This window comes from Vipera berus (genome assembly GCF_964194415.1).
Source record: "Vipera berus genome assembly, chromosome: 2".
Lineage (NCBI taxonomy): Eukaryota > Metazoa > Chordata > Lepidosauria > Squamata > Viperidae > Vipera > Vipera berus.
The window spans coordinates 114,183,385-114,196,740 of NC_138203.1; the positions used below are offsets into that span (position 1 = coordinate 114,183,385).

Genomic DNA, 13,356 nt, shown 5'->3' on the forward strand with positions numbered 1-13,356 from the left:
CTTCTTCCACTCTCTTAGGTAATGGAGATGGTGGTGAACCTGCTTTCAGGACATAAGTATAAAAATCTTTTGCCTTTGCAATCGTATTAAGCCTGTATCGTGTCCCTGAATGATTCACCGGTATTCCAATAGGTATCTCCCATCTGAACTGAATTTGTCGATTTTTGAGCTCATCAGACAGAAAACCAAAATCCTTCCTTTTTCTCAACATCTTGGGAGGTATTTCTTTCAGAATTATAACATCTTGACCTGCAATTTGAAATCTCTGTTGATAGAAGGCCTGGATGATCGCATTTCGAAGTGACCTCTTAGAAAAATAAATCACCACGTCTCTAGGTAAATTTTTCTGCCTCACAATCCAAGAATTGACCCTAAAAAATTTTTCCACCTCCCTTGATAACTCCTTAGGATCCCATCCCAGGATGAGAGCAATGACTTTAATCACCTCTTCCAATAAATCCTCACGAGGGTTTTCTCTCAACCCTCTTATTCTCAAAGCAAATTCCATTTCTTTATACTGTGAAATAATCACCTCATCCTCAGTTTTATCAATTTTGTTTTCTGCTATAGCAATTCTATTTTCAAGTTTTTCACTATTTTCCACAACTTCATCCACATGATCATCTAAACGTTTAATATGTGCAGCCAGCCCTTGAAATGCAAACAAAATGTCTTCTCTCATCTCTCTATTTTTAAATTCAAGAAGGTCAGCTCTGTCTGCTTTGAAAGCAATCATAAATCACTGTAATCCGCAGATGTGGATGCAGCGTCTGGCTTCACCCCTGCACGGAGCAAAGGCGTCCTGGACTTGGAGAAAGCCTCGGACTCTGTGGGAGCTCTCACCCTCCGACCCCCAGATAATTCTGGGAGGTCTTGGGGAGATCTACCACTATCCAAGGAAAGCTCACCTCCCCCTCTTCTCCCAAGGGGGAAGTTTACGAGCCACGGAACAGCTGATTGTCGCCGTCTCCATGGATCTAACGAAGCCTCAAGACGGGTGGCCAGAGAAAAGCCGCCATTCGGCACGGCGTTACCACCGGAAGTCTGGGTTACTTTTCTTCTTGTGACATGAACACTTGATGATTTCCCTTCTCCAGGTGTCTGTATGCTTTGTTCCAGAGGGAGGATATGAAATTGATTGCTCAGCTCCAGTGGGGTTGCATCAGACTGGGTTGCACTAGATAACAGGGATGTTGCTCTTGGTTGTTGTTTTCTTCTATGAGTGACATTTTGCTATTGGTCTGTCTCTAAAGGTTCTGTAGAGATATCAATATGCATCCTCTTGCCTAAGAGGATTTGAGATTCATCTTATGGTTGAATGTTCAGGCATGTTCTAAACAGGATTAATAGCATAAAATGAGATAAGCCAACAACCCTAATTATATTTTACTCTAGCTTCAGAACTTGTTATTCCCATGGACACATTAAAAAGAACGGCCCTGCCTCCTTATATCAGACTATGACTGAAATAACAGGAAAATTGCAAAATGTTTTATTAGCAAGAAGGTATCCTACCATCTAAAAAACAGGAAACATTCCAAGGATTCTCCCACAAAGAAAAATGGCTATTTATGGCAGGGATCCCCAACCCCTGGTCCGCGGACTGGTACTGGGACTTGGTCAATTAGGAATCAGGCCATGCAGCTGGAGGTATACCGTGAGTCTGCAGGGGTCTGGAGAGGCAGGGGTGGGAGAGGCAGGGCAGAAGCCATCTTGCTCAGTGCAAAGGTTCTTCAGTGGCTGCGCTCACAAATGGCTTGCAACATCTGAGCTCCACGTCCCTCCTCCTGCTTCTTGTGCTATCTCTTGTTCTGCCTCCTCCTGTTCCCGCTTCCTCTTCCTCCTGCTTTTTCTTCCTCACTTTCCTCCTCTCCCCCTCCCAGCACCCCAGTTGGATTCCTGCTCCCTTCACACAAGTCTCCAAGTTTGCAAGACAAGTGCGCGCCAGCTCAGTGTCAACTTTAGAATGAGCAAGGTTGCAGCCATTTTTTTCCTTCTCATTTCTAGTTGACACATAGCATGGAGGGAGCGGGGTTGCCAGGTGTTGCACTAGACAAAACAGACTTTCTTTCATGGGAACCAAGGTCATTGGCTGATCCAAAAACTGTGGACTGTGTGTTTCATGAAAAACTCAACAAGCTGTATGGGGAAAGGTAGTTGGTTGCATAGCCTTAGGAGTGGGATTTTAAAACTTTGTATTGGGGGATTGTTATGCATCTCTTCAGAGTTGGTTTCACTTTTGAAATGCCAATACTTTGTATCAATAAACATGTTCTTTGAGGAATTGCAAGCCTCAGAGTTCTGCTTTATTTTCTCTGTCGGAACTTTGACACCCAGTTTGCAACCAGGGGCTTCCCCAATACCTCGTTGTAGTGGGATTCCCCAAGGTAGGTGTTTGTGAGGGTGCTCTCTCTCTCTCTCTCTGTGCTGGGTCTTTGTTTTGTTGGAAGGCTGAATTTAGGATTGTCTCTTTTCCTTCCCACTTTCTTAGAAGCAGAAAGTCACTGGTCTAATCTAATACAATGTACTAATAGAAATAAAGTGCATTATTTATTTATTTAGAAAATTTAGAATAAATATAATGCACTTACATCATCCTGAAAACTCCCCTCCTGCCCCCCAGCCCATGGAAAAATTGTCTTTTAGAAACCGATCCCTGGTGCCAATGATTTATGGTATGAAACACACTAAGCCAAAACCAAGTAAAACACATTTTTGCTCTAGCACAAGGCCTGAACTTAGGCAATTTGTGGGATAACTTAGTGAGATATCCATAAACTTAGCTAAAGCAGCTGTTATCCCAATCAAGGGAAGCGAAATAAAAAAAGCCTTCACTTTATGAATTCAACTCCATATTTGCTAAAAGAAAAATCAGCCTTAAGACATGTGAACAGCCTATGGTCCTTGGCCATCTCATGTGATCCACTAATCTCTTCCTATTCCCTGGACAATGGGAAGAATCACTGCACTGGAAAAGCAATTTTCATCATGATGGTAGAAGTTACATGAAGATTCCCACAATCAGCAATTCTGACCAAAAATACTGAGTGATGAGAATTGGCATGCTCAGCACATTCACTCATATAACTTCAAAGAATTATATTTGAAACTAATGCAGACTCCCCTCCAAAAAAGTGGGGCAAGAGATATGAAGCTCATCCAGAAAGCTGCTTTGCTAAGCAGCTTTTTTTCTCAGTTGATAAGGAAATAACGTAAGTTTAAACTGCACTGTCCTCACAGCATGGCCTGAACATACATGAGAACAGGTCTGTGCTATGTGATTGTCCATAGAGCCCCAATCACCAAAATCAAGGAAATCACAATAAAATATGTATTGGGATGGGACTTGTACACTCCAGGCACAATATTTTTTTCCTAATATTTTGTCACAGGATGATCAACTTACTGATGTTCATAACAGCAATATTCATATTTTGGTGAGAAATAAAATAATGTTCATACATAACAAAAACTGCAGTGAATAGTAGTCCTCTAAAACATTATCATACATATATTTCCATCAAGAGCTCATCCGTTTATGGCAGACTAGAATTAGAAATCAGAATTGTAACCTGGAATGTCTCTAGGAGCCTCTATGTGACAGCAATAGAAACACAACACACAAAAGTAAAAACATTAATTTTATATCTTAATTATATTCAAAAGCTTGACAAACATTTACTGCAATTCAATTCAATCCCCACTTGGAATTAAGTTCCACTAAATCTGGAAGATGTGGTTCTGTGTAGATTTATTTCAATGTCCATTTCAGAACAAATTATCTGTACTGAAATAGTATACCTCTATAGAAAAATAAGTGAAGAAATCATATTGGATTTAATTTGATGTTCAATTTGTATTGAATAAATTCCTTAAAGCACATTATAAAATATATAAATCATTAATAGAATCTGGATAAACTACGAATATCTATCAAGTGATATATTTAATTATATCAATTGACCAAGTTGTCAAAATACTTTGGAAATTAATAGCTACAAAAGTTCAAAATATGCAAAACATATATAAATGAAAACATCTAATAAAATCACTTCCAACTTTTGTCAAACTATAATTTTTACACATTTTAAAAAACATTCGAAGATCATAAATATATTTACTCACACAGATTTAATAAATGATCCAAAGGAGAAAATAAAACACTGATTTTGTTCATTCAAGTTGCTCTGACAATTACATTTTAATTTTTTCCAGGTAAACTTCAAACAGTAATCTGACATATTTTAAATTACAACTTAATAGTATAGTTTAATATAGTATAATATAGTCACACATTTGTATCATTTTTTATCACAAGGTATTTTGAGTATGAACTGGTTTATATTTGCACAATCATTCTATTGTTATTAATATACTTTCTAGTTTTTCATATTCTCTGAGAAATAAGTTTTTTGCTACAATGTAAAAGGAAAGAATTAAATTTCCTCTTTACCGACCCATGCTTTTTTCATTAGATATAGTCAGGTTAGGATCAATCAATGAGGGTTACCAAGCTAAACGTACCATGTTAACAAAAAAAAAGAGCCACAAAATTAAAGTGACATTTACCAACAAAAACAGAAGCAAAGCGAGACAACAGAAATAATAGGTACTGGCAGAATGCCTCAAAGCTTAGCAAGAATTAACAATGGCTAGTGATTCTGGCTCTCAGGGTGACCCAACCCCTAGCTTAATGACAATTCAATAGAGCCAGAGCCTGTTACAATGTAACTCAGGTAGTGCAGCCACACCCACAGTCTACATAGCAATGGAGCCTTCACGGAAGGCTGTTTTCCCAATCAATGCATTGAGAAGGATGGGCTGTCCACTCCTGCATTTGGATTGTGCTATCCGGATGATGTCATCTATTTGGTCCTCATTTTTGCATGTGAGCAGCAATCCTTTCCCTCCTAAACCTTCCGCCACCACATGGTAATCTGCAAAGAAAAATCATCACTCATCAACATGGGAAAAAGCATGCTTTATGCAAATCCCACAGGGAACCTTCTAAGAATTTAGATTGGGAAACAAGTTGGCAGCACCCCTCTCCCCGACAAGCTTTGCTACTGCAAGGTCAGCTTTAAGTATCTATCCACAATACTGTCTTAACTTCTAACTTTCTATTAGAGGGTTTAAGAAAAGGATGGAGAAAGGAATGCTTTGTTTAAAAAAGACAAAATACATGATACACGGGAGGTTGAGGAAGGATACACATACTCTCTATATTATAGGATGGAAACAGAAGCTTATTTTTGTAGGTGCTTAGAGACTTTTATCAACTTGAACAAAATATATGGTATAAATAAAGCCAGCCTGGGAATCTGAGATCCTGGTATTCATTCTAGTTTTAATCCAACAGATGTACTTAGTAGGGATCACTTCCATTTGAAATCAGAACTGAAATTTGTGATAGAAGCAGAATTTGTTGCAAGCCAAGAGGCTGAATTAAATGCTCTTTTGCTGGTCCTCCCTGAGAGCCCAGGCTCTATTGCCTTCATACCACCTGTATTTCTAGGTAATATAAGGCATATGAGATTATGCAGGCTATTAACTCACCTAAATAATCCAGAGCGCAGGCTACATTGCTACCCAACAAGGGCACTTGTTCCCTGGAAATTTGAGTCCAGCAGGCATCATTCCCCACAAGGGCAATAACAGGTATCTGAAAGAGTGGAATAACTATGTTAAACTGAAAAAGTGATTAAGGGAGGGAGCTATTCTCTATTCCAATGGTCCCCAACCTTTGTCACTCTGTAGACCAGCCACAGCAACAGTGGGTAGTGGGGAATGGTTTCATACAACAAAATGCCAAGAAAAATAATAAAATTAAACTCAAAACCCAAGATGGGAGCCTCGCATACTTTTGGAAGGAGAGGGTTCTACAAAGTGGAGAAATGTCTATTGTTTTATTCACATCCCTGTACTTCTTTTTTTTTTATTGAAAAGTTTTAAAGTACAATTTTCCTTTAAAAATCCCCCCTTCCCCCTCCCTCCTCCTACCTCCCCCCCCTCCCCTCCCCCCTCCCCCCCGACTTCCCAAAGCTAAATACAAGGTATATATATATAAAGCAATCATAAACAATCATATGCTAACAACTATAAACTCTAAAATCCAACACTCTCTACCTTATATAGGATAAGACAAGCCTTAATAATATCAAATATGTGTAAAAAGAAACTAAAATAAGAAAAGAAAAAAAAAAGAAAAGAAAAAAATACGAAAGAAGACTCATTCAAATGCTACATAAAACTTCTTAACCCTATACTTGATCTGGATAAACTCAATCCATTTTCTCCATTCCATAATATAGCGTTCTTGCGAGTGATCTTTCAAATAGGCCGAAATCTTCGCCATCTCTGCCAGGTCGGAAACCTTTAAAGTCCACTCTTCTATAGTCCCTGTACTTCTTGAGAAGGGGAGACTGTTTCAGCAGGTTCTCTCTAGATGACCAGACCAGACAGGAAGATTCAATTCTGGAAAAGCATTTCATAATGTATCCCAGTCATTATCTTTAAAACCATATATGGTTTTAAAGATAATGACTCCTGTGTATTCTTCTGGGGTTGTTGGGTCTTTTGGTTTACTCATTGTCAGGACCCACCCCAATCCACATCTTAGGAAAGAAGAGCTCTTGGAGATAGGATTGTCCAAGCAGGAACTTTTACTAAAACATGATTGACAGTGGATAATCTAGACAGGATCGGGAAACTGTGTCGCAGATTGATACTTTTAAAGTGTCCCCGAGTAAAAACCCCTCCCCTCAGTCCATTTGGTCAGTCCCGGATCAATTAAGTTTTATGTCTCAAAACCTTCCATGGGAAAAGAGAACTTCCATGCATTTAACAACATTTGCTTCCTCCCATTCAAATTCCAATCAGACATACAAACCAGAATCTCCCCCCCTTTCTTTCTTTGTTCTTCTCAGTTCAAAGGTTCTTTCCCTGGTGTTTGATGATGGCCTCCAGGCAGGTTGAATAAACAACCTTGCATCTAATGGATACTGATGGCCAATTAACATCTTCTCTCCTCCTCCTTGGGAATGGCAGAACCCAGTAAGGGGTGAGATTTAGGGTTGCACAGATAGGGGTTTAGGAATAGAATATAAATGGATTTTGACACTCAGGATGTTTTGGTGGACTTTAGTTGGTTTGTGTGCTATGCTGATGCCATGTGGTTATAATAGTCTGTTGACTCAGCAGGCCAGAAGAAAAAAACAGGAGTCATCTACAGCAGACATGTCAAACACAAGGCCCGGGGGCCAGATCCGGCCCGCGAAGTGGTTTCATGCGGCCCGCAAAGCCATCCTGGAAACAGTGAGGGACCAGCCCCCACTGCCTTGGCCCTGGCCGAGACTCTCCTCCTGCCAGAGACCCTCAGATCTGTCCCACTCCTGCCCAGGCCCCCATAGGCACCCTTGATGCGAACGATGTAGTGCTGGCCATGCCCACCCAGTAGGCCATACGCAGTCTAGCCACGCCCACACAGTAGGCCACACCCACCCAGGCCACACCCACCCAGCCCCCTGAGGGCAACTGCAATGCTGATGCGGCCCTCAATGAAATTGAGTTTGACACCCCTGATCTACAGCATACAGTAAAAAAGACTGCAACAGCCACTACATAGAACAAACAGCCAGAAGACTAGTAAAAGCCTTGGTGGAGCAGTGGGCTAATGCCTCCTTAAGTAACACCAGCTGCCTGCAATTAGTGCAGGTTCGCATCCCACCAGGCTCAAGGTTGACTCAGCCTTCCATCCTTCCGAGGTAGGTAAAATGAGGACCCAGATTGTTGGGGGCAATAAGCTGACTTTGTAATAATGCCGCTTGGGGAGGGCGAAAGCCCTAATAAGCAGGCATATACATAGAATGAAGGCTTTTGCTAAGTACATTGATTGTGCTTAGATTGTAAGCTGCCCTGAGTCTTCGGAGAAGGGCGGGATATAAATCGGATTAAAAAAAAAACCACATCCATGAAATCATATAACAATCAGAAGACATAATGAAAGCTCTTTAATTTCAAAATACACGGTCAGACTTAACCATAGCTTCAAGTGGGAAACTGTCAGGTTCCCTAATCTCTGCTTGTGACCTTCAAAGCTTTAACAAATAGAGAAGAGCTGTGACAAAAAAGAAAATAATCTGGGCTATAGATAAAGTGAGACTTAATAAACTTTAGGGAACAAAAAAGAGAGAACTTTTTTAAACTCCCTGGATTATAAGTATCTATTTAACTCTGAGTTCAAAGCTATTTCCAGAGGGGGAAAACAATTGGATTCTTGGTCATCATGGAAAATCAGAGATTTATAGAAAGAACTTATCAAGAAAAAATACTTTTCAAGAGCAGACATATATGTTGCAACTAATTCAAATAACAATGATTTCAAATCACAAAGAAATCCAAAATAACTTTGAAAATATAAACCAACTCAAGGAACAGATAAAACATAACTGAATACAAATCCGAGGATAGAGACTTAAAGAAGGAATCCTACAAAACAAAGAAGTATGATTTAATCCAAGTAGAAAAAAACCTACAAGAAATACTGGATTTGGAAAAGAACCTCTGTATATATATTTAATATATAATCTTTATTAATTATTTACAGTAAGAATGACAACAGAATAATACATAGGGAGAGGGACAAAGGGGTTTAAAGACACAAACCATATAATCACGTAACACAAACCGTGGAAAACAAACAAAACAGACCGAGAGTTATATCTACTCTCCAATTAACAAAAAATATATCATCCCAGCTAAACTTTCCAATACATAAAATATCCTTATCATTAAAAGAAAATCAAAACTTGTCAACCTTGTAAGCCTAATAAATTACACAGATCAATTAAGTGGGCGATCTCATACTCGTCTCCTGAATTGAACCTTCTTTTAAGCCATACAAAACATTTGTTCCAACTTATATTATATAGTGATTCACGTTTATCTTTTAAAATGTATGTTAACCTGTCCATCTCAGCACAACGAAGAATCTTGTTTATTATCAAATGGTCAGGGGGTATATCTGGGTCCTTCCACAATTGGGCAAAGGCCATCCTCACCGCTGTTGAGACATGAACAAATATATACCAATCTCTTTTGTCGATATTGTCCGGTCTTATACCCAGTAAGTAGAGGTCTGGCTGCACAGGGAAACTCACGCCTGTTATTTCCAATAGCCACTGTTGAATTTTTCTCCAATATTGTCTGGCATATAAACAGTTCCACCATTGGTGAAAGAAGGTACGCTTGGCCAAGCAACATTTCCAGCATCTATCAGAAGATGCTGGAAACATTTTAGCGATTCTAACGGGGGAGATACCAATGGTAGATCATTTTATATAAATTTTCCTTAAAGGAGGATAGAGTTAGTTTCATGGTCTTATTCCATAAGTTCTGCCACATATCAAGCTGTATTGTCCTACCTATATTTCTCCCCCAGGCAATCATCGTGTCTTTTACAATCTCTTCCGCCATAAAACTGGACAGAATACTGTATGCGTTAGAGATAAATTTCCTTTGACTACCCAAAAGGAGTTTATTGATTGTTTGTAGTTGAAGAGCGATACCATACTCTTGTTTGTCTCTGGCAGTTCTAGTTTGTATTTGGGCATAGGACCACCAATCTATATTGCATCCTCTAATTTGAAGATCAGCTCTGGATCTAAGTCTCCCACCTTCATCCAACAAGGCACCGTAAGTCCAATTTCTCTCTATGCTGTGTACAGTCAGGAGGGTCACCGCTTCTAACGGACATACCCATTTGGGGATCTGGGTATACACTTGTTTTTTAACCGCCTCCGAAACCCTTTGCAAATTTCCTCTAATGTAATGAGTGGTAAAATACTTAGATTGCTTATCCTTCTGTGGCCATAAAAAGGAATGCCAACCTCGCTGCAAATCATACCCTTCAAGTATCAAAATACATTTCCTTGAAAGGGTCACCCAATCTTTTATCCAAACCAAGGAAGAGGCTTGGTAATAAAGCTCCCACATAGGAAGCCCCAAGCCACCTTATGATTTATGCTCCTGCAACATTTTCCTTTTTATACAAAGTTTTTTCCCTTGCCAAATAAATTTACCCAAAATTTGATCTAATTTCCTAAAAAAATATTTCCCCAATCTTGCAGGAGCCATTTGGAATGAAAAGATCCATTTCGGTAGGATATGAGCTTTTATCGCGGCAATTCTACCGTATTTTCCAGCGTATAAGACGACTTTTGAACCCCTGAAAATCTTCTCAAAAGTTGGGGGGTCGTCTTATACGCCGGGTCGTCTTATACGCCGGAAAAAAAACATAAATCAGTTGAGCGTCCCCGTTCTTGCAAAGCAACTTCAAGCCTCCTTAGTCCAGTCCCCCCCTCCATCGTGACTCTCCCTTCCCACCCCTAAGAGCCTCTAAGCCCCTTCCCCTCCCCCTTGCAAACGCCAGACCCCGGGAGCGGCAGGAAGCCCCTCCCCCTCACCCAAGCGGCATCTGAGCATAAGCAGAGCGCGCCCTGCTACCCGCTATCTCTCCCGGCAGACGCCCGCATCCGGCCTCGCAACCAGCCGCAGAAGCCCGCGCCCGGCTTTCCTTCCCCCCACCCGCACCCAGCTACCTGTTCCTGGGCCCCGTCCCTAGCTGCGGGCCAGCTCGCCAGCGACCAGGCCGACGGACTGGCCACCGCTAGAGGCGGGCGGGAAGAGCTTCGTATATAAAACGCCTCGAGAAGGGGACGAGCCAATCAAACGCATTGGTATTTCAGAGGAGGCGTGGCCCCGGATCAAGGAGCGCTGCCGGGTTTGGGGGGTTGAGAACGTAGTGGCGAGCTCTCGCGATATTTTTCGGGCACCCGCCCTTGTGGAGAGCGGGCTTCAGCGGACAGGATCGGGGGGATCTCGGGGGAGCCAGCCGAGGGTCGCTATTTCTGCATGTCGGGGCCCACCGCCCCTGGCTGCCTTCCTGCTCCCTTCGCGACGGCTTTGGGAGACGCTCCCCTGTGAATCAGGGAGGGAGCGCCCGCCCGCCGCCAGGCCGTTCCAAGTTTGGGGAACCTCCGGGGACTTCCGGCGGGCCGGGGAAGAGCGTGTCTGCCAGCCCGTTCCAGGAACTTCCGGCGGGCCTGGCGCCCCTCTCGCCCGCAGACCACACCTTGAAAAACCTTGAAAATCTTCTTAAAAGTCGGGGGTCATCTTATACGCCGGGTCGTCTTATACGCCAGAAAATACGGTACCCAAGAGCGAAATCTGTATATGCCGCCATCTATCCAAGTCATTCGCTGTATCTACTAACAGTTCTGAATAATTAAGCTCTTTGATGGTGGAGCACTTGTTTGTCAACTAAACACCCAAATATTTAAATTTTTAACTAAACACCCAAATATTTAAATTTTTTAACACAATTAATCCCCATATTTTGGATCTGTTCCCTTTGAATATACAACAATTTTTTGTTAGCATTTTAGTTTTATCCTTATTAATTTTTAATCCCGCTACCTCTCCATAGTTATCCAATTTTATAAGTAATTTTGGCCCTGTAGTTAGAGGGTCTTCTAATATAAAAACCAAATTGTCAGCGAATGCTTGAAGTTTATATTCCTCCCCTTTTACTTTTAAGCCCTTAATTTCTGAATCCTGTCTAATCGTCTGAAGAAATTGTTCCAGAGTTAAAATAAAAAGCAGCGGTGAAAGAGGGCATCCTTGTCTGGTACCCTTACAAATCTGTATCTCCTCTGATATTAATCCGTTGAGCAGCAACCTTGCCGACTGCTTAGCATAAATAGCTTGAACTGCCTTTGTAAATTGAGAACCAAAGCCCATCACTTCCAATTGTTGTATTATAAAGTTCCAGTTGACTCTATCGAAAGCCTTTTGGGCGTCCAAAAAAATCGTTACCACAGATTTGTCTGGATGGGTCTCATAGTATTCTAAGGCATTCAATACTACTCTTAAGTTATCCCTCAGGTTCCTATGGGGTAAAAAACCATTCTGGTCTTGGTTAAAACGGGACAGAAACACCCAAAGCCTCTCAGCTAAGATTGTCACAAAAATCCTATAGTTCACCTTCAGGAGCGAGATTGGTCTATAGTTCTGGATCAAAGTTCTATCGGTATCAGGTTTTGGGATTAGGGAAATATAGGCCTCTGTCCAGGACCGGGGTATGTTTGATTCCATTAGGACCTCATTAAATAGGTCCTTCATTTGTAAATTAATTGAGTCAAAAATCTCTTTATAAAATTCACTAGGGATTCCATCCGGTCCTGGGGTCTTACCACCTGCCTGTTTCTTAACAGCTACTGCAATTTCCCCGATAGTAATTTCTGCATTTAGAATTTCTTTACAAGAATCAGGGATTGCTTCAATCTGCAAATTCTGGAGATAGCTCCTGACCTTTTCTCCCTGGTAAGTTTCCTGGCTATAGAGGGAGGAGTAAAACTCTTGCGCCACCTTTGCTTCTTGTTCTGTTGTACCGACCAAGTTGCCTGTGGAATCTCGAAGCATTGCAATCTTCCTAGATTCTGTTTCTTTTTTTAATCTGTAAGATAACCACCGGCCAGGTTTATTGGCGTACTCAAATTGTGTTTGTCTACACTTCCGAATTTTGTTCATCAAATCTTTTTGATCTAAAATAGATGTCATATCTAATCAAATCTATTTTCTCTTTAATCAAATTATTAGATGGATCTAAATGTAACTCCTCCTCAACTGTCTCCAGCTCGGCCAGTAACTTTATCTGTTCTGCCTTCTCTTTTTTCCATTTAGCAGCTGTATATTTTATTACCAGTCCCCTAACAACAGCTTTGGCCATATCCCAAATATTTTGAAGAGATGTATCTTCTTTCTTATTTTCGAAAAAAAATAGCCTAATTCTTTTTAAATCACGTTTATAAATCCCTCATCTTTCATTATCTCAGCCCTCATAGACCATCTCGTTCTTCTGGTGGACCCCTTCCATTCTACTATCAAAGGGTAATGGTCTGCCCATACGTTCGTACCTATTTCAGCAAATTTTATCTCTTCTTTCAAATCCGATGTTGACCAGAACATATCAATCCTAGACCACGACCTGTGCCTGGGAGAGAAATATGTATAATGCTTTTGCATGGGATGGAAATCTCGCCACAAGTCTTAGCCCCATTTCTATTCTTAAGTTTTCCCATGTTTTAGGGAGTACCTTTCTGTGTCCTTTTTTGTATTTTGGACATCCTGCCCCTGGATCATAGTCAATTGCTGTGTCTACGATCGCATTAAAGTCCCCTACAATACATATATGCTCATAGTCTAATTCATTTATTTTCTTATAAAGGTCTCTAAAGAAACCTAATTGATTGACATTGGGGGCATATATATTAACCAACAGTACTATCTTTTGACCAA

The 13,356-nt window shown here is 40.9% G+C and overlaps 1 protein-coding gene across 7 annotated transcripts in view; it reads right to left on the reverse strand.

Moving 5' to 3' along the window:
* Positions 1 to 4,112: 4,112 nt before the first annotated feature.
* Positions 4,113 to 13,356, reverse strand: part of ILVBL (ilvB acetolactate synthase like) — a 63,490-nt gene continuing 54,246 nt past the window's right edge. For 5 of the 7 annotated variants that reach the window (XM_081319862.1, XM_081319859.1, XM_081319863.1 and 2 more), the window contains 2 exons: positions 5,557 to 5,662; positions 4,113 to 4,937 (listed from right to left, as the gene is read on the reverse strand). In XM_081319862.1, coding sequence (XP_081175988.1) covers positions 4,759 to 4,937; positions 5,557 to 5,662 — 285 coding nt within the window. In that variant the 3' untranslated portion in view covers positions 4,113 to 4,758. Of the gene's footprint in view, positions 4,938 to 5,556; positions 5,663 to 6,041; positions 6,475 to 13,356 lie in introns of those variants that run through there. The other 2 variants (XM_081319864.1, XM_081319865.1) reach the window with 2 other exon arrangements.